The 20,391-nt window shown below is 37.6% G+C and overlaps 1 protein-coding gene across 1 annotated transcript; it reads right to left on the bottom strand.

The window, feature by feature from the left end:
* Positions 1–9,287: 9,287 nt before the first annotated feature.
* LOC145089573 (F-box protein At3g07870-like) lies at positions 9,288–10,328 on the bottom strand. Its single transcript, XM_079027996.1, has one exon. It carries the CDS (start codon positions 10,326–10,328, stop codon positions 9,288–9,290), a length of 1,041 nt encoding a protein of 346 aa, XP_078884122.1.
* Between the last annotated feature and the right edge of the window lie 10,063 nt (positions 10,329–20,391).

The raw sequence follows: 20,391 nt of genomic DNA, 5'->3' as shown, positions 1-20,391 counted from the left end.
ATAAAAATGGTAGTTTTATGGGTTTAACTCAACCATGCAAGGGTTGATGTTCATTTCATGTGGTTAGAGTGTTAAAATTCGGTTTAAGAGCTTATTAAGCCATGCATAAGCTTAAAGCTTCCAACTTTATGGATTAAGACCTTGTTTTAGAGTAGATCAGAAGTTTGGACGAAAGGGTCTTAAGGGATTAAGCCATCCAAAGGAGGATTGGCTCACAGACTAGTACGCCAGGCGTACTTCCATGTACGTTGTACGTATTGGGTTCGAACCCCGTAACTTGGTCAAGGGTGAGTACGTGGGGCATACAAGTTGGGTATGCTCAGTGTACTCCCAAATGTGAGTCTAGAAGGTTGGGCCATTTTGGACTTCAGTTGCCTTTGGGTTGGGTCACAGTTTTGGGCCGTTTGAGGGAAAGGGTAAAATGGTCTTTTTACCCTAAAGAGTCGGGTTTAATGAATTAGATTACCAGTTATGGTTTATGACCTAATTATTAACTAGGATATTATTTGATTGATTAGTGCGGGGATTCTCCGATTCAACAGCCCGAACATCTAGTTGTTTATCAACGGATCGATGTGAGTTTGCTCTCTATACTATAGGAAACTAGGGTTGTATGTGCTTATTGTCTTTGTGACTCTTGATGTATGCCTGTATGCATGTTTGATATATGTCTGTGGGTGAAATAGAATCGGGGAGAAATAGACCTGTACGGTTGAAAAATACCGATTGAGTTGAAATAGACTCGGAGGTGAAATAGACCCGGTATATCCTTGAGTTTACATTTGAGTTGAAATAGACTCGGGGGGTGAAATAGACCCGATACAACCTTGAGCTAATGTATATGTATGGTATACGATATTATGGAGAACTCACTAAGCTTTTTTACTTATGGTTTTCAGTTTATGTCTATGGCACACACCATGATTTTTCCGCCTTATTTGACTCTGATGTATTTCTGGATGATTGTTGACATACTTTGATTTCCATTATGACTTTTATAAACATGTTGGTTGATGGTTTTATTAATACAAAAATGAAATTTTTGGTTATAAATTTTGGATGTTACAAGTTGGTATCACAACCTTGGTTTGAGGGATTTGGACATACTCTTGAGTGTGCATGAACTCAAATTGAGGGTCTGGTAGATCTTTTATAAAAAAATGTTTTATTGAAGGATTTTCTAATAAAAGAAAAGGATGTGGTTCATTCAATCAATCAAGCTCAAGTAAGTTTTCCCAAAATACCCATACATGTTATATGTGATATGCTATGAATTGAGAATTCGTGAATCGCATGCTAGATTAGGGCTAAGGGTCTGCTCAAGATTGCATGATAGAATGCTAGGAGAGATGCCTTTATATGCCTGCTGTATGAGCTTGTAGACTTTCATGTTAGATTTGGATCAATTATTTGATGGGATGACATGTTTAGGTTATGCTTTGATTCAAATTATTGAAAGCTTGAATGCTGCTTTTTTTGTGCTTTTAGGAGTATTCATTAATATCAGCTAACTATTAAGCGAATGCATTAAGTTACATATTACTGAGATTAGATAATTTTAGAAGGTTAGGTTTAACTCTATTGCACAGCTCTTGTTTGAGTCCAGCCGTTGTAGTGTGAGGCCTTTCAGTCAAAGAATTATCTGATGTCGGTAATATGTAATTGTGTTCGTGAGCTAGTTAGATGGTTTTAGAGGGAGTTCCTTCTACATCTAATAGAGGAGAGTGGTGTGATGGTACCCTAGCAGAACCTAGGAGGTGTTTTGGTGCAGTGAGCCTTTCTTTGCGAGAGATCGTTTGGATTGATAGGGAAGTAATTTGGAGGATTCGGGGTGATCTTTGAGGAAAATACAAATTGATGTGGATGGTAGTATCGGACCCATACTAATGGAAGCAGAGGATCCATACTCGAGTCAAGGGAAGTCACGATGATACTAGGGAGCTTTTAGAATGTGGGATTCTTTGAGTGTGTTCTTATGGTTTGTGTGGTTTATTTTCAGCATGGTGATCACTCGAGGAGGTTCTGGTAGTGGTACGGGTGCCGGTGATGGTTCTGGTGCCGGAAGTGGTTCGGGTTCTGGCTCTGGGGTCGGACACATGGATGATCAGATGTGAGAGTTCATTTCGTCAGAGATTTCCTGCAGTATTCTTGAGTAGAGTTATGTGATCTTCGGTTCGGTCTAGGAGGGTATCATGGAGATTATGGATGAACGCTTTGGCGCTTTTTGTTCCGAGATTGTAGCAATGGTGGGAGCTCGCTCTTTTACTTTCCAAGAGTTTCAGGCATGTGGGGCTCTAAAATTCTTTAGGAAGAAGGACCCTATAGCGAGCAGGTGTTAGATAGTGGATATCACGAATGCCTTTTGTACTTGCTTCTGCCCCGAGGGGTCGAAGTTCAGATTTGCATCATGTCTTCTGAAAGACAGAGCTCATGACTGGTGGGAGGGGGTTGACCATGCCCTAGGAGGTGAGTCGGTTGAGTCGATGTATTGGGAAGATTTTTTGACGAGGTTTCGATCTGGGTTCAAACCTGTGATTGAGGTCCAACAGCCGGTAAGGGAGTTTCATGACCTTCGCCAGACTACTGAGACAGTGACAAAGATCACCTGCATGTTTCGCGATAAGGCTTTGTTGGTACCGCAGTATGTGGCGGACGAGGAGATGAAGAAGGGGAGATATGAAGGAGGAGCACCAGAAGAGCGAGCATATAATGGGTCAAGTGTCCTCATTCGATTATGATAGTTGAGGTTTATTGACTCTTCATCAGAGGGTATGGGTACCATATTGGGGTGGTACGCGTCAGGTTTTGATGGAGGAGGCGCATAAGTCGAGGTTCTCTATTCATCCTGGAGCAATGAAAATATATAGAGATCTCCGACCTGATTATTGGTGGGCTTGCATGAAGCGGGATGTAGTTTGGTATGTGGAGAGGTTCTTGACTTGCAAGAAAGTCAAGGCTTGGCACCAACGACCTCATGATAAGATATAGCCGTTAGGTATTCCTGTTTGGAAATAGGAAGAGATCACGACGGACTTCATTACGAAGTTACCATGGACGACGCACATAGTGGATTCGATATGGTTCATCGTGGATTGATTGACCAAGTGCGCACATTTTATCCCGATTCAGGAGAGTATCTCTACCAAGAAACTGGCAGACACCTACATTCGGGAGGTTATAGCACGACACGGGGTTCCGGTTTAGGTGGTTTTTGATAGGGATGTTCAGTTTACTTCCAGGTTCTGGAAGAGATTTCATGAGGAGTTGGGCGCTTGTATGTATTTCAGCACAACTTTCCACCTGTAGACCGATGGTCAGAGTTAACGGACTATTCAGACATCGGAGGACATGCTTCGGGCATGTATATTGGATTTTGGTAGGAGTTGGGATATGTATCGCCCTTTGGCGGAGTTTTCCTATAACAATAATTATCATGATTGCATTGATCAACCTCCTTTTGAGATGCTCTATGGGAGGAAGTGCAATACCCTGATATGTTGGGGGTGAGGTCGGTCATCGAGTTATGGGGAGTACGGAGGTGGTACTTAAGACGACGGAATTGATTCAACAGGTTCGCGACAGACTTCAGACATCACATAGTCGGCATAAGAGCTATGCCGATAGACGCCGGTCAGACTTAGAGTTCCAAGTTGTGGTAATGGTTGGTTGACGATTCCACAATATTTACATTGGAGGACATTCAGGTGTATGATCGCCTAAATTATATAGAGAAACCAGTGGCGATCCTTGACAGAAGGACGAATACTCTGCGAAACAAGGTTGTGGATCTCGTGAAGGTGCAATGGCAACATCGAAAGGGTTCAGAGTGGATGTGGGAGCCTGATGACGAGACGAAGGAGCATTATCTAGAGTTATTTGCGGCAACGGTATTCGAGGATGAAGTCTAATTCAAGTGAGGGAGAATTGTAACACCTGATTTCCAAGTATTTTACAATTTGACCCTTGGTATGAGAATTGTTTTCAAATTAGTTACAAATAACATTTAAATGAAAAATGGGGGCTGAGTGAGTACGCTTGGCGTACGTGGTCAGGAGTCAAACCCTAATTTTAGGATTTAGACCCTATTTAAGCAACCTTATGTCCCAAGGCTCTCTCCTTATCAGCTCCCATTCCCCCTTTTGATCACTATTTCGAAACCCTAACCCATTTCTAAAGAGAGTAGATCTTTGTGTGTGTTTGGTGTATCTTGAAGAAGAAGAATCTTGGTTGAGGAGAATAAATCAAGTAGGAGCTTGTAGATCCAAAGTCTATCCATCATTTTCAGCTTCATAGAGGTATAAAGTCTTGAACTTGGCTATTCCATGCTTAGATCTAGGACTAGTTACGTTTTGAGCACATTTTAGTCTCATGAGTGAGTTCTTGTGAGTAAATGTTACTCCAGAAGATTTGAGTTATCCTTTTTATGTTCCCGAGGTTGCTAGCTCATAAAGTTTGCATCTTGATGGTTGTAGATCAACCATGCACGAGTTAATGATCATTTAATGGAAGTAGAATGTTAAATCTTGGACTCGAGTCTCTTTGAGCCATGCAAAGGCATCAAGTTAAGGACTTTATCATTTAAGATGTTTCCCTTGAGCAAGATCTGTGTTTTGGCGTTTGGACTCAGGCATTAAGGGCTTAATAATGAGTTTTGGCTTTCTAAGGAGTACGCGGGGCGTACCAAGGTGTACGCTCAACATAACATGTCTAAGCCCTGATTTCCTTCGCTGTAACAGCTTGTTCACGGGGCGTAACTGGTGGTACGTGGGGCGTACTCACTGGAACCCTTATTAGGCCATTTCTTGGACTTTAGGACTTTTCGCCTTAGGCTATAGGTTGTTAGGCCTGGGGTAGGAACGGAAAAGGATCTTTTATCCTTTATATGAGGATTTGGACTCTCAGTTTCGGTTAATGGACTAATTGCTAATTAGGGTTTTATTATTTGTGATTTAGTGTGGGGATTTTACGGTTCAGCAACCCGAGTGTTATTTGTTTATCAGCTGATCGAGGTAAGTTTTCTCATAGTGTGTGGGCGGGTCGAAGGCACTAATGCCGACCCTTTGTTTATTAGAATGCTAGCTGTCTGTATGACTCTTGCATGTATTGTTTGTGTTTGTATGTATACTGGGCGGGGCCCGATGTCAAGTGGGGCCCATCGCATGTTACAGACAGATCTGTGCTAGGCGGGTCTCGATGGAGGTCGGGCGGGGCCCATTGTATGTATGGCGTGTGGGAATTTGGGGAAAACTGACTAAACTTTGTGCTTACGGTTTACAGTTTATGTTTCAGGTACTTCTGGTTTGAAGGGGAAGAGCTTGGGATGACCACATCGCACACACTATGATTTTCCGCCTTATTTGACTTTGATGTATTTCTAGATGATTGTTAACATACTTTGAATTTCTTTATGATTTTTATAATCATGATTGGTTGATGGTTATATTAATACAAAAATGAAAATTTTGGGTTATAAAATTTGGGACGTTACAGTAATGTCCAAAATTTCACTGTTTATTCATTCAAAATCATAAATTCTAATGGTTGTTTAACCGATTATCTTTATTTCATTTTCATAAAATCTTTATGTTAACTTTTTTGTTTTATGCATAATGGGTTTTAGCAAGTTTAAAGTGTGTGCGTGCTGTCAGTGTAAGCCGATTTGAAGCTCCTGACAAACACAATAATTTTTTTAAGAAAAAGGGGGTGTAAATAACTTTGTCGATCCCGAACGTAACCAAATTTGAGCTCGATACCATATAAATGTGGGAATAAAAACCACGCACACATCTGATGTGCTTGACATATATTTATATAAAAAGCAATATTACAAAAAGTACAAAGGAATTGCATATTTACAATATACACCACAAACTTTTGTGTTTGTTTATTCTTAATAGCCCGTTTGAATTATAAAAGCTTAAAGTCGAGTTTAGCTCGATTGGAGCCTTATAAATACAATTCACGTGATGCTACTGAGACATGATATTGTGGGTCAACTCAATGATTGGTGTAAGAATGTATATTATTTTTAAGTTAAAAAGAAAAGGCCTTTCAACAAATTATAATTATGTATAACATTACTTTTTAAGATCAAAATTCTTATCTCTTGTCATGCCAACAATTTCTCTTAGGTGTCTATAACACCCTAATTTTCAAGATAAACAAAATAACAAATGAATCGTTCCATCGTCTCCCAAGATTAATTCTAACACTTAACTATTTTCTAACCTACATCGGAAGCACTAAAAAATAAAATAAAGTCTTCCCCTTGGCACAATCCATCAATTATGCTCATTAGTTTTAAATACCCTAGGAAATAAGTATAATTCTCAATTCTCGTCATCTTCGATGACACACATCCGTCTTGCTCACGACGATTAAACATCCCATCCGTTCCCACTAAATATGTCATTCCAAGAAATCACCCTGTAGATAAACAAATCAAAATAACAATTACACGCAACCATAGTTATCATAAAACATTTATGTTCGAGCAACCACAGAACACAAAAACTCACATTGACAAACTTGTTGTTAGGACTTAACTAAATCTTGTCACGTTATTTGCACCCTACATTTGACCGACAAGTTTCTAAGGCAACGATCCTAAAAGAATCCTATATATTTGTTTTGGTTCCACTACCTATATGTCTTGTTTGGCCAATCATTTATCTAATTTCTTTAATTACACTATTCATAATAACCTCATTTGAAATATAACTTTTGTTTTTAGGTATGCCGGAACAATAGAATTCCATTTAATAAAAGTTAATATTTAAACTTCTTAGCTAAAAATAAATAATAAATAATAATAAATAAATGGGATAATGACTTCAAATGGTAATATATTTTTCTATTTGTATACATTTGGTCACTGAGTTTTTTTTCGTCCACATTTACTTCTTCAACTTGTTAAACTGTACATATTTAGTTCTTATTACCGGTTACTCCAGGTTAGCCGGAAAAAATGACTTAATATGGTAATATATTTCTCATTTTGTACACATTTAGTTCTTAATATTTTTGTGCACATTTCGTCCATAATATTTTTTTGTTTCAAAATAAGTTATTTTTATTTTTGTACTCATTCAGTACTTATGAATGATTTCTTTAGGCTTTTCTTACGACATCTTACGTGGGACAATCATTGATGAGTGTGTGGGGCTGTTGATGCTTATGTGTAACGTTCCATTTTCACAACGAAAAGTTTTCATCTTTAAATTAGGCAAAACTCCCTAATTATACAACCATTATTAAAAAAACCGTTTATTCCAAAATACATTATTGAAAATCAGAGTAATATAAGAAACGCGAAATCCTCAATACTGCTGATGAGTATGTACAGTCCCGCCGTCGCCTGCCCACGATCAACGATAGAACCTGAAAACATAAACAACTGGGTAAGCACAAAGCTTAGTGAGTTTTTCCTAAAATACTCCATACAACAAATGTACTATCATGCATAACGGGCCTACAATCATCATATTGGAATACCCTGACACAATCAGTCATCAGATTGGAATGCCAACATGCAATGGGTCCAATCACTCATCGGACTGGATTACCCAATGTTTGTTGGTATTCCACCTCAACCCAACCGCTCCTCTCGATCCTCCATGCCTACGACTTACAGTCAGCCCGCACTAGGTATCTTGGCCTACAACACATAGCATGATCGCCTCAATCATACATCTCGCTATCGCCTACTAGTCCTTTCGTAGCACACTGCTCTGCTACCATCTAACCTCTATGAAATGCGTAACCATATTTAACCAGAGGTGAGATAGCCACCCGAATAGATGATCCTACTTTAGAGCCACGACCAAACAAGGAACTTGTAAGAAAGCCTAGATAAGAAGTTCTCATGCTATCCTACATGACTACATACGGCCCCTATGGCACTCTACTAGACGATAACCAACCTACTGGTGCTCTAACCAACATACTACTATTCTTGCATCCTATCATACAAGGATATATACATAAATCTAGCAGATCGCTACGACTCAACAACATCCTATACACAAGGATACATAACCAACAATCCAAGGAATATGTAACCATAAGTAATCGGATGTGAGATAGTAAGTAAAAATATATTACTTTTTAACAGGAGTAATCTAAACAAAATTTGTAGTAGACTAAAATATGAATGCATGGATATAAATATCGTTAAAATTCGATATCGTATGAAGAAATTATGACGTTCAGAACACATGACCTAAGTAACCAAGTAGTCGAGATCGCAATGGGCATAAACATCAAAAGCCCAAAATATCTCATTAATGATTGTCACATGTAAGATGTCGTGAGAAAAACTCAAATAAATTATTCATAAGTATTGAATGAATACAAAAACAAAAATGACTTATTTTGCAACAAAAGAAAATATTAAAGACTAGATGTACACAGGAATATTAAGGACTAAATATGTACAAAGTAATAAATATATTACCTATTAAGTTATTTTTACTGGCTAACCTGAAATAATTGGTCATAAAGATTAAATATGTACAGTTTAACAAGTTGAAGGGAGTAAATATGGATGAAAAAAACTTAATGACCAAATTATATACAAATCGAAAAATATATTACACTTGTGATTATCCCTAAATAAATTTTGTTCTAACAATGAAATCGTTCTTAAGTATATGGTAATTCAATTACCAAAACGTAAATAAGTATATTTAAATGCGTCCATTATAAATTAGAAAGGAAAAGTGAACCAATTTCTTTATCAACAAAGAGGAAGGAGTTTAATTCACCAAAGGGACTGAAAGTGAAACATTGTTGAATTATGTAAAAACAAAAAATCAGCAAGTTACCAAGACTTTAGGGCTAAATAATCTAAAATTTCATATTTTTCTATGTTAAGGAAAAAAAAAGAATAGGCATTGTAGGCAACGAGAGTTAAACGTGAAGCCATAGGTCATGACCCACATGCTTACGCCCTGCGCTACATCTATTGATACCCAAACTGATCAGTCATTAAGAGAAAAGAAGCATTTATAAGTGATACCTTATAGAGGCATTGATATAATCATGTAGATACTTTAAAAATTCCGATACCATTTTAGGATTTCCATATATATATATATATATGAAAATACTGAAATACAGAATATAGAATCTAGAAACAAATCTAGTAGTCATTTAGCCGAAGGCTTGAATCAATATGTATCAAAAAATAAAAAATAAAAACTAGTGATTGTCTTAATTAGTTACATTAATAGAAAGAAGGAAAAGCAATAAAAACTTAAATACACCATGCAAAGACAATATCAACATCAACCATGAATTGTAAACCGGCTACTTTGATACATTCGTATATCTCCTTCCCATCCATTCTCCCAACCAACAAGTTTTACTTCATGTGTCTCACCACTTTCCTGACCATAAACAAACAACCTTTTAGGTAAGCTTTTTTCCCATGGATTGTTCGTCATTAACAAGTCTCCCTTCTTGTTCCATTGACCCAAAACCATTATCTCTTGATGAGGAAAAGGTGGCTTCTGATCAACCCTACAATAAACCACCCATTCCTTCTTCTTCAACACCCACACCTCAATGTTGTTACACATGTATTCGTATCCAAGTTCACCATGTAAATCAACCAATCGATGGCTGATGAATGATTCATCTTGTGTTTGTGTTTCTTTCGGAAGATCAATCCACCCGAATTCCTCCTTCTTCACGTTGAACCATATCACTTTTCTTGGATCATTATTTGGTGATTCATCAACACAAGCTGCTAACCAATACATATATCCATGGCTAAATACTCCTTCACCTGTTATCGGATAATCTGGAACTTGAGGTATCTCTATCCATGAATTTGTCTCTAAGACATGCACCATGGTGCGAAGATTCTTCCTCACGTCAGCGAGTTTCATCTGCCATGTTGCATGGTTTCTTACCACAACACAAACCATCTTGAACGTGTTTGTAGAATCATCAAAACAAAGACCACATGACTCTTGGAAATACTCCCCTAACATAATATCAATAGGTGGCAACTCATAACGTTCTTTCATAAGAGGATCTATCACAACCAAAGTAGTCATGTCATTGATCATGTCATTACCATGGTTTTGTGATAGATAAAGCAGCCCATTGCAAGAACCCAAAACCATCAACGATTTTTGACACCTAAACTCCATTACTGAGTTAGTTTCAGGAGTTTGTTCTTTCAACTCGTTGATATGCAAGAAACTGAGAATAGATGGTTGATTGGGTCGACCAGAGATGTACCCGATGAGAGGCATTCTTGATAAGATTTCGTCGATGATGTCTAAAGGCAACTCAGTCAACTCAGCTAACTCAGCCATGTCTCGAAGATATATATGTTTTAGGATATATCGATCGAGTTATAACTCAAAATCTGCATGAACTGGTGATACTTATATAGTTAATGAATCCAGTGACCTAAAGAATTAGGATTCATCCAAATAGGAAAGTAGATCACGGAAGATTAAGGTAGGCGAGATTCGGTATAATATTCAATAAAATATCGAATTGTAGTTATATAAGGAAAGTCTACCTTCCTTTAGATAACTCGTTTTGTGCAAAAAGATCAACTCGCATTCCTAATTTCCCGGTTTTACATACATATTAAATTTTTATCCCGTATCCTAAAACGAATTACTCAAGTTAAGTTATGCATCCCTTGTTTCAAGTCGAATTTCTTTTAAAATGCTTATAGTATTTGCAAGTTTTTGTTTAATGTAAATTATGCATCCATATTGATTAAGGTTGATCACATTCTAAAAGATATCCTTTGTAGTTTGTAAGGTCCAAAATTTTAACTATTTATTTATCCAAATCAGAAAGTTTAATGTAATTGGTTAACCAGTTATATTTCATTCTCATAAAATCTTTATGTTAACTTTTTAGTTTTATGCATTGTAGGTTTTTAGCAAGTTTTAAAGTGTGTGTATATATGCGTATGGCCGCTCTAAGTAGATTTGAAGCTTCGGAAAAAATAAAAAATAGGCTATTCATAGTAATTTATTTAAGAAATGGGGTGTAAACGACTCTTGTTGATCCCGAACCTAACTAAATTTGAGCTCGATACCATATAAATGTTGGAATAAAAAACCAAGCACACATCTGATGTGCTTGGGCGTATATTTATATAAAGGGGAATATTACAACCATATATAAAGGAATAAATAATTTACAATATACATCATAAACTATTGTTTTTGTTTATTTCTAATAGCTCGTTTGAATTATAAAAGCTCAAACTCGAGTTGTGCTCGGTCTAGCCTTATAAATACAACTCACATGATGCTGTTGAAACATAATATTGTGAGTCAATTTAAGAGTTGGTGTAAGAATATTTTATTTATTTTATTTTTATTTTTTTAAGTTAAAAATAAAAGACATTTCAAGACATTATAATTATACATAACATTTACTTTTCAAGACCAATTCTTATCTCTTATGGGCGAACAATTTCTCTTAGGTGTCATTTTTTTTTGTGTGTATGTGTATTAACCACCAAAATCAAATCATGTTCATGGAATGTAAGGATTGAAAAAACCACCTCTTTTTGTTACAACCTTCATTTCTTACAAAAACAATTAGAGATGCAACACATATGGCCGTCTTGTTATTCTAAATGTCATTTTGTGTTATTATTATTATTTTTTTTATCTTTCATCTAGTTTATAAATTATTTTTATCAAACATATCATCTAATTTTTCAGCTAGCAGTTAGCTTTTCAGCTAATAGAAATAGTTAGATTTTTAGCTATCAGCTAGCGTTAACTTTTAGCTAGTCTTGAATTGAATAAATTAAAAAAAAAGATTAAATGGGTTGTTGCATAAATGCTCATTTTAGAATTTGCAAATATAAACCTAACGAGTGTTAGTTATTGAAGCATCATTGCATATTTGGTATAAAAAATCAACGTTTTCGCATAAATAGGAAAAAAAGATGAAACTTTGTTGCATAAACGTAATTCCCTAAATCTGGATCCAATAGTGGGTGGAGGTACAATTGTCTACATCATTCCTATGGGATTTTGATAATTGTCAAAATAGAACCTTTGTGTTTCTTTAAGAAATACCGATAATTTATTTGTGATAAGTTCAGGTATAAACTAGCATATTCATATGACTATAACAAGATCTTGGATCCAATAGTGGAAAATAATTACCAGTTGTTTGTGATAGAAAGTCTTAATTATACCGTCCGAAGCCAAAACTTATATAAAACATATAAAAAGACCGAATCAGATCTAAGTGTAAAGTCCCAAAATAAGATCCGAAAATTTTTCATTTCTAAGTTTATAAAACATTAAACCATATCGTTGTAATAAAACCTAGGTAATCAAATTTTATCAATACATCGTAATAATCAGAGTGAATCACAAAATGCAGAATCGAGTGGTGTGTGCTCTGCAATCATCTCGAGCTCTCTTCCCTTTGAAAACAAAAGTATCTGAAACATAAACTGAAAACCATAAACACAAAACTTAGTGATTTTTCCAAAATACCACATACCATACATACATTTGCCATGGGCTACCCCCATGGTCTGACATACAAGTGCCATGGACCGCTAATATGTGCATATATGCATATCTTAATATTATTAGCTATATTTATGCTTATTATAAAACAAAAGGTACTTATTGTGACAACTGTCAATTTCTGGTCAAGTCAAAGCCAAATAAAGTCAACAAGTCAAACCGGCCAACTCAACTAACCCTCGTGTACTAGGGTTTATGTTAGGTAATTATTATACAACTCGCTATTCTAATGAGAAATCATAAATTGAAAAGTACGTACATCTAAATTTCCTTAACCTAAAACTGTGGTAAGTAAAGAACCAAACCGATAAAAGAATGTTGCATACTCATCGGGAGTATGCAAGATCCTTAAACATGGCTTAACGGGGTTTACGGACCTTGCGTTGCGAAGCGGGACACTCACAAATGTCACACACGAAACCTCTCTCAATCGTTTTCACTCTATCTCTCTCTAAGTATGTGAAATCTCTCCCAAATCTTTCCAAGAATGTGAAATCTCTCCCAAATCTCTCTAAGTATGTGAAATCTCTCCCAAACCTCTCTAAGTATGTGAAATCTCTCCCAAATCTTTCCAAGAATGTGAAATCTCTCCCAAATCTCTCTAAGTATGTGAAATCTCTCCCAAACCTCTCTAAGTATGTGAAATCTCTCCCAAATCTCTCCAAGAATGTGAAATCTCTCCTAAATCTCTCTAAGTATGTGAAATCTCTCCCAAATCTCTCTAAGTATGTGAAATCTCTTCCAAATCTCTCTAAGTATGTGAAATCTCTCCCAAATCTCTCTTTGTATGAGAAATCTCTCCAAGAATATGAAATCTCTCCCAAATCTCTCTCAAAAGTTCCTTAAACTTTTTATAGTCTTTCGGGCCATCCCAACCTTTAACCAGGTCAAAAACGGCTTGAAATGGGATAAAAATGAGTAAAATAGGCTTAAGGACCCGAAACCCCTCTTAAGGAGCCGAACCCTCTTAAGGAGCCGAACCCTCTTAGGAAGCGAACTTGTCAGAAGCGAAATACACACTCTCGGACCGAGGCTCAGTAGACCGAACCCGAAGGTCCCTTCAGACCGAACCTCGCATAGACCGAACCCTACCTTCGCCTTCGCCTCCTATCCCCCTTTCGCTCCATTTCGCCTTTGGCCCAGCAGCAGAAGGGACCGAACCTCGGCCCAGTACTGAGAGGTCTCGCAGGAAGCCCTTTTTCACCCGATTTTCGACTAGTTTTGCGTTTTAGGCCCGTTTTTAATTGTTTTAACGCGGAATTTTCACCCAAAACTTTATTTTAACATATAAGGCCCCATATTTATTAATTAATCACGTTTTTGGGGATAAACCTTATCCAAGAAGAGTGAGTGAAGTACAAGAGGTAGAGTGTTGACTTTCCTTTAGTTAATGACACAAGCAACCACCACACCCACTCCATGACTAACCCACACACCTCCCCACCATACCATGTCACTTCCTTGTACTTTTTCCCTCTCTCACAAGTTATTCTCACGTTCTAGAGGCTGGGAAAAATCCACCTCTCTCCTCACTTCATTCATTTTCTCTCATTTCCACCCAAAGAGCAAACACTTTTCTCTCAAATTCTCTCTTTCAATTCCGATTTTTCCAAGGCTTTTTCCAAGACTTTTCTTCTTCACTTGGTAAGTATATTCATCCTCCATATAATTATTTCACTTCCTTCTACTCAAATCATAGATATTTTACACAAACATCATCACATTCATGTTAGATCTTCGAACCTTCAAGGCTTCTTCTTAGTGTTCTTGAGTGGAACACTACCTTTCTCCATCATCCATCTACTGAAAACATATAAGGTGAGTTCATACCCCTACATTTTCATGTTTTATTAAGTTTTTTGGGGAGGGGGATACAAGTTAAAACACCAAGAACACAACTAAACTTTCTCAACAGCTTTCATCAAGAAAGTTTAACTCCATTCACAGACTGTTTTGGGAAACTTAAACATTTTAGTTTTCAAAATTGTTTTAGGTGCAGGTAGTTCCAGTTCTTAGCTTTAAAATGACTACTTGCACATCTACACACGATGTTTCTACAAATTATGGTGATTTTTACAAAACTGCCTATCATTTCAAGAGCAAATCCGGACCAGTCTGTGATTATGGACTTTTTCACACAAGTTTTAGGTCATTAAAATTCATAATAAATTTTATGAAGAAACTAGACTCATTTCCCAAACTCTCAGAATTTACGGATTCTGATTTGGACCTTTGATGATTTTTCTATAAATTTTCTAAGAATAGTAAAAGAAAATGTTAACAACAGAAAAATACTATCAATTTCATTTCACCTTGTAACATGTTAGCAAGGTGTATATCTTTATGTGAATATATGTTTTTGCAAATAGATGACATTTTGCCTTAGTTTATAGTCATACATCAGAAAACAAATGGATCTTCTTTTTACCTACAAACGTATGGTAATTAATTAGTTGTTATATTGCATGTTGCTTCACTTTAGCAAAAGTATATATATATATATATATATATATATATATATATATATATATATATATATATACATATCGGTAAACAAAAGGACTTTTACCTTCACAAATACAGTAGTTAACCATAATAAACAAAGTTATAACTATTACATTTAAGTGTTTTGATAAACTATAATAGGTATGGTTTATGTTTCCATTAACACAACTAACACATTTCGGAAGGTTTTATTCCCATAGAAAAGGGTTTTACACTCACGCACACCACACGTAAACTTGTTAGCTTAAATTGTGAGATATTCTTCTCAGTACTCCTAGAGTACGGGTTAAAATTCCTGGTAGTTGTAACCAGAGTCTCTTGTAGGGAGAACGTGATAGTTGTGTATAGATCTATATTAGGTTTGACACCCCACACCTTACTGCTAGCTACAGTAGGACCTGCAGGTCTACAGGTGACAAATGTCATAACAGTTTTCGACGCCTGAGAAACGTCGTGGCAGGTTCATTCAGTCATAGTATGGTTATAGCGGCTCACATAGGGAGTTAACAACACATAAAGTTTACGGGGATTTTCATAAATCAAAAGGGGTTTTATGTCGATTTAAAATCATTTTTTATATCAATAATTACATATATTATTGTATACTTTCGGTCTTGGTATTTAAGACTACACACCATTCATTACGGGATTTTTCTCAAATTAGAAAGGGTTTTACGCCAATTTAAAACCACTTTTATATCTTTAAGTATGACAAATACTTGTTCATTCTCGGTCCTGGTATTTAGGACCACATAACTTTTATAAGGAAAATATTGGATTTTTCTTGGAAACATACAACTCATTACAAAGATTGATTTTCAAACTCTTACTATCAAAAGCTTATGAACTCACCAACTTAATTGTTGACACTTTTTCAAAACTACTTGTATTCTCAGGAATTCAATGAAACAGAAAATCAACAACGTTTTGAGGATGGGACGATAAATCGTCAAACAGTTCATTTTGACATCATAATGTATTTGATTTGAATCATGTAAACATAAGCTTTGGTGTAACTTTTTCAATTATATTTATGATTGGTTGTATTTACCTTGCGCACTATCATACTCGTTGTTGTGATACTATACATGAAGTCCGCCACCCACGGACGTTTCCGCCATCCTTGGTTTGGGGGTGTGAAAGATTGGTATCAGAGCATTGTTTATAGTGAACTAAGTATATCGAACCACATAAGATATATAAACTATAAATGCATTGGGACTAAGGTCTTTGATTTAAAGTTTTCAAAACAACTATACTTTTATAAATAAATAGTTTCTTGTTAAAAGTATACATGCATGCATACATACTAAGGTCAGCATCATTCTAGAACAAAACAAAAGTAATGATTGTTGAATATCACAGGTAAGCTCGGGGATGTATGGTCAGTCTTGGGAGTGGCATAGCCTGATCAACTATGCTGGTCCGAGGAGTGATTAACACATGCCCAAGAATGGTTGTGATATGGCGACAGGTCTAAAAACTTACCAACACTACCACAATGAGAACATTAGAACAGAACATGAGTTTAAAATACTATGGGAGTATTTTGTGTTACTATAAGTGCTTACATGAGAACTAAACAAGTCTCTATCAAGTAGGTCAATAGTTGTTAAGTGGATACGCTAAGGTTATATGAAATTTAGGCGTTATAGACTAAGAATCTGTGACCGTTGCTTTACTTCCTGTTTTCGTTGGATCGTGGATTTGGAGTTAGAGTCACCTATTCGAAGGACTATCCTGCCTTGATTTCATATAACTGGTATACACTACACAAGTATTGATATAACTGATACAGATTATCTAATAATTATCTAGATAGTTCGTCCAATAATTATCTTCTTACTCCTATTCTCGCACGTACAACATAGCAAGATCCTACTTACCGGACGACCCTTAATTTCCCAATCAGAGAAACGGTGGATGGTTATGAGGAGAATCAGAAGCGGAACTGGAGGTAATCAACCCTCCATGCATAGCAAGGGTTCCCGCGAACGGTTTCGACTACATCGAACCTGTGCCCCGTTGGGCAACCGTGATCGAGGGTTGAAGTCGACAGCAATGACAACAACCACCATGTGGAGACCAACGAGGGTGCTATGACCTCAACCACGGGGGACCGACTGACAGAGCCCTCCCGGCGAAGACCCGACGAATCGCGAACATCAGGGATTAACACAGGGAGACTGCAAACCGAGTTCGAAAATTGAGCGCTACTACGGACCCCACCGTCTCACGTACCCGAGACTCGGAAAGAGACTACTATTTCAGAGACCAACTCTCTTTTTAGGACCTTATCGCCGCTCGGGCAGAGGCAAGAGAGTAACAGGGTAGACACACGACATTCGAAGAAAGGATGATTGCAGCCAAGCATCGATTGGCAGAACTGCAAGGTGCATCGACCTTGCCTCAGCCATCGCAAGGGACATATCGTCGTGAGTAGAGTTCATACCGCTCACAAGACCTTAAAAATTAAGTTCATGAATATGCGTTGGTGCTACTCTATTCCAGGTGAAAGCACGACACTGTGATTTAAGCGGTTATACTAATCAAGAGATTTAGTTGCTATCAAAACTTTTCCTTACCATAATCTTGTGTAGGCCTACATCTAGGTCAAAACTTTCTCTGAAACCAAAATTTCTAGAATCATATTAACAAAATGGGTTTACGGCAGATCCATCAGACTCAAAGGTCTATTAAGTCTTAATCATACCACTACGCATACATCAAATGGTTGTAAGAAAGACCTAGCTTGGATCAAATTTCAAGGTTTCACTTGGATACAAAACTACTAAAATACATGAGTTTATCATTTATAGGCTCTCGTTATGAAATGTTTTCAGAACACCATAAAATAACCGAAATACGTTACAAAATGAACTAAGATAAAATTAGTTAGGAAACTCGCGACGTATAGTCATCCTAAAAACTCATTTCCGTCTCACCTTTAAACACCTTGGTTGAGAGGTGCCTTCTTCGTAGACCTATAGGGTGCGATCATACCAGCGCTAATGCACCGGATCCCATCAAAACTCCTCATCTAAGTGTTTGGACAAACATGATCCTAAGATGAGTAAAGCTTAACGCCCGTACGAAACCTACTTATACCCACTACCATAAATCCGTCTCAGGAACGTTAGCAGAAACACTAGGAATAGTACAATAATTTACAAGAATTTATATATGTGAATATAAATCGTAAGGATTCACTTGAGATAATTATTTCCACTCACGAAGTCGTTTTTCATCGTGAAACAGAGCTATGTCTTCACCAAGAGGCAACCAACCAACTAGCAAGGCGCCAACCCTGCAGATAGACTCTGCTACTTTTCAGGTTGCAGTCACAGCAGCCGTGACAGCCGTCATGGTGCAATTCAATGCTAACAACGCCAGCAGAGATGGAAGCGGTACTGACAATACAGATTGTTGTAACAATCAAGAACACCAATGGGTGTCTGCCAACGAAGGCGCCTCAGGCCCCAAACCTACGAACAAGAAGCGAAAGTTTTGGGATGAAAAGAAATGTAACCTACCTCAAAAATTCGCTGGAAGAAAGCAATCCGTAGCTGCACTTGCCATTACAACAGCACTCACGACACATGCCTCGACACTAGCCACAAGTTCTGTCACCCAAGTGCCGGCCAGACCATATAAAGGATCACTCCCAAAGTGTATCAAGTGTGGCTTCCATCACAATGGGGTTTGCCGGGAGATGCACTGTAAAAACTGCAACAAGAAGGGGCATACCGTCCGTTTTTGTAAGGCCCCAACTCAGTACATCGCTTCAACCCCCAATACCAATGTAAGTCCAGTGTGCTTCCTATGTGGCGAAATAGGACACTTCAAAAGAGACTGTCCAACTGAGAGGAATGACGGGGGAGCCGGAGGAGTGTGACAAACAAACCAGCAAGGGTAACAGGGAACCATATTAGGACTTTTGTAATGTTTCCAATGACAAAAACATTTAAGTACCATATGTTTGTAATGAATTTGGTATGCTTGCTAAAATCACCGTCTTTCTAAAAGTAGTTAAAATACTCTCTCGTTCAAATCAAACCAAAGACATTCATATATGACCTTAGGATCATTACCTGTAAGATGTGATGACTTTGTACATACATCGGAGTTAATTATAATCAAAATAGTAAAGTCTTGAAACAAATAATTCCATCCTGACTCCTATTCCATGTCTAGTAGTTGGAATTGGGTGGGGCCACCCACTCGACGATTTCACCAACATCAAATTACATACGACGTTCATATACCGCTCGAATCATAGAGAGACCTGTCAGGGATCATGATATCAAGTATCATTACTAGCTATCGAAACACACCCACTACCAGTGCTAGACACTATGGTATGAATCATCTACAGTACTAATAATATCGAACAAAACGGAACACACTGAAAAGAAACACAAGATACTCTATCACTCTAATGAGCACTTCTTATGAATACAACTTAAAACATGTTTTACCTAAAGAGATACTGTTGTCACCATTCAATTTCGATTGGTATAGTCCCCATCTTCCAAGTTTAACGACTACGAAAGGACCCTTCACCTAACCCACCGAATATCGAAACCTTTGTCTCCCATAAACACATCCAGCATGGACCTCCGGGTCATTTCTCGCTGTGAAACCCCAAAATACGCACCAGAGGAGTGTTATACTTCCCGAAACCTTATCACAAGTATTTCCAGGAGACCCTTCGGGAATGTCACGCATACAGCAGACAAGGTTCAAGCACAGAAGCTTGGGACGGATACGGTTAGTCTACCACTACTACGTGTATACGCGAGGATAATGTATAATTAAGATTCTACGGACATTGGATGTGGTGCTTCCGCCCTATTTCCTGTTCCATGTCTGGTTGTGGACTTGGGGCAGAGTCACCCATCCAACTGTCTTGCCAACCTTAAGTACATACGACCTATATGCGCAAGTTAATGATATATGGACATGGTACGAGTCCTGCCATGAACTTCGGGCCAAGGTTGCCCAAGAGGACTAGTGAACGTCCTACCATCCGAATAAGTCTAGTCGTGTAAACCAAACCCTCATGCTTCCTACCGAGCTAAGAAATTGAGGAACACTACAACAGGCCCTATACAGTGCTCTGAGGAAAAGTTATTACTTATGACTTAAGATAGCTAAAGACGTACGAGGTCGGCTAGATAACGCATGACCTCGAACTAGGAGTGGTAGTGTTTGCCCTAGAGGTCTAGAGGCACGATCTCTATGACACGAAGCATACAATCTTCACCGATCATAAGAACCTAGAAGGCGCGGATAGCGGGGCTTGTTATCCCATGGACCAGATCTAGACACCGAGGTTGATGGATTC

The sequence above is a fragment of the Lactuca serriola genome, chromosome 2 (assembly GCF_051521515.1).
Source record: "Lactuca serriola cultivar US96UC23 chromosome 2, Lser_US96UC23_V15, whole genome shotgun sequence".
In the NCBI taxonomy this organism is placed as follows: Eukaryota; Viridiplantae; Streptophyta; class Magnoliopsida; order Asterales; family Asteraceae; genus Lactuca; species Lactuca serriola.
Note: the sequence above shows the minus strand (reverse complement) of the source record. Positions and strands in the feature narration are given on the sequence as shown.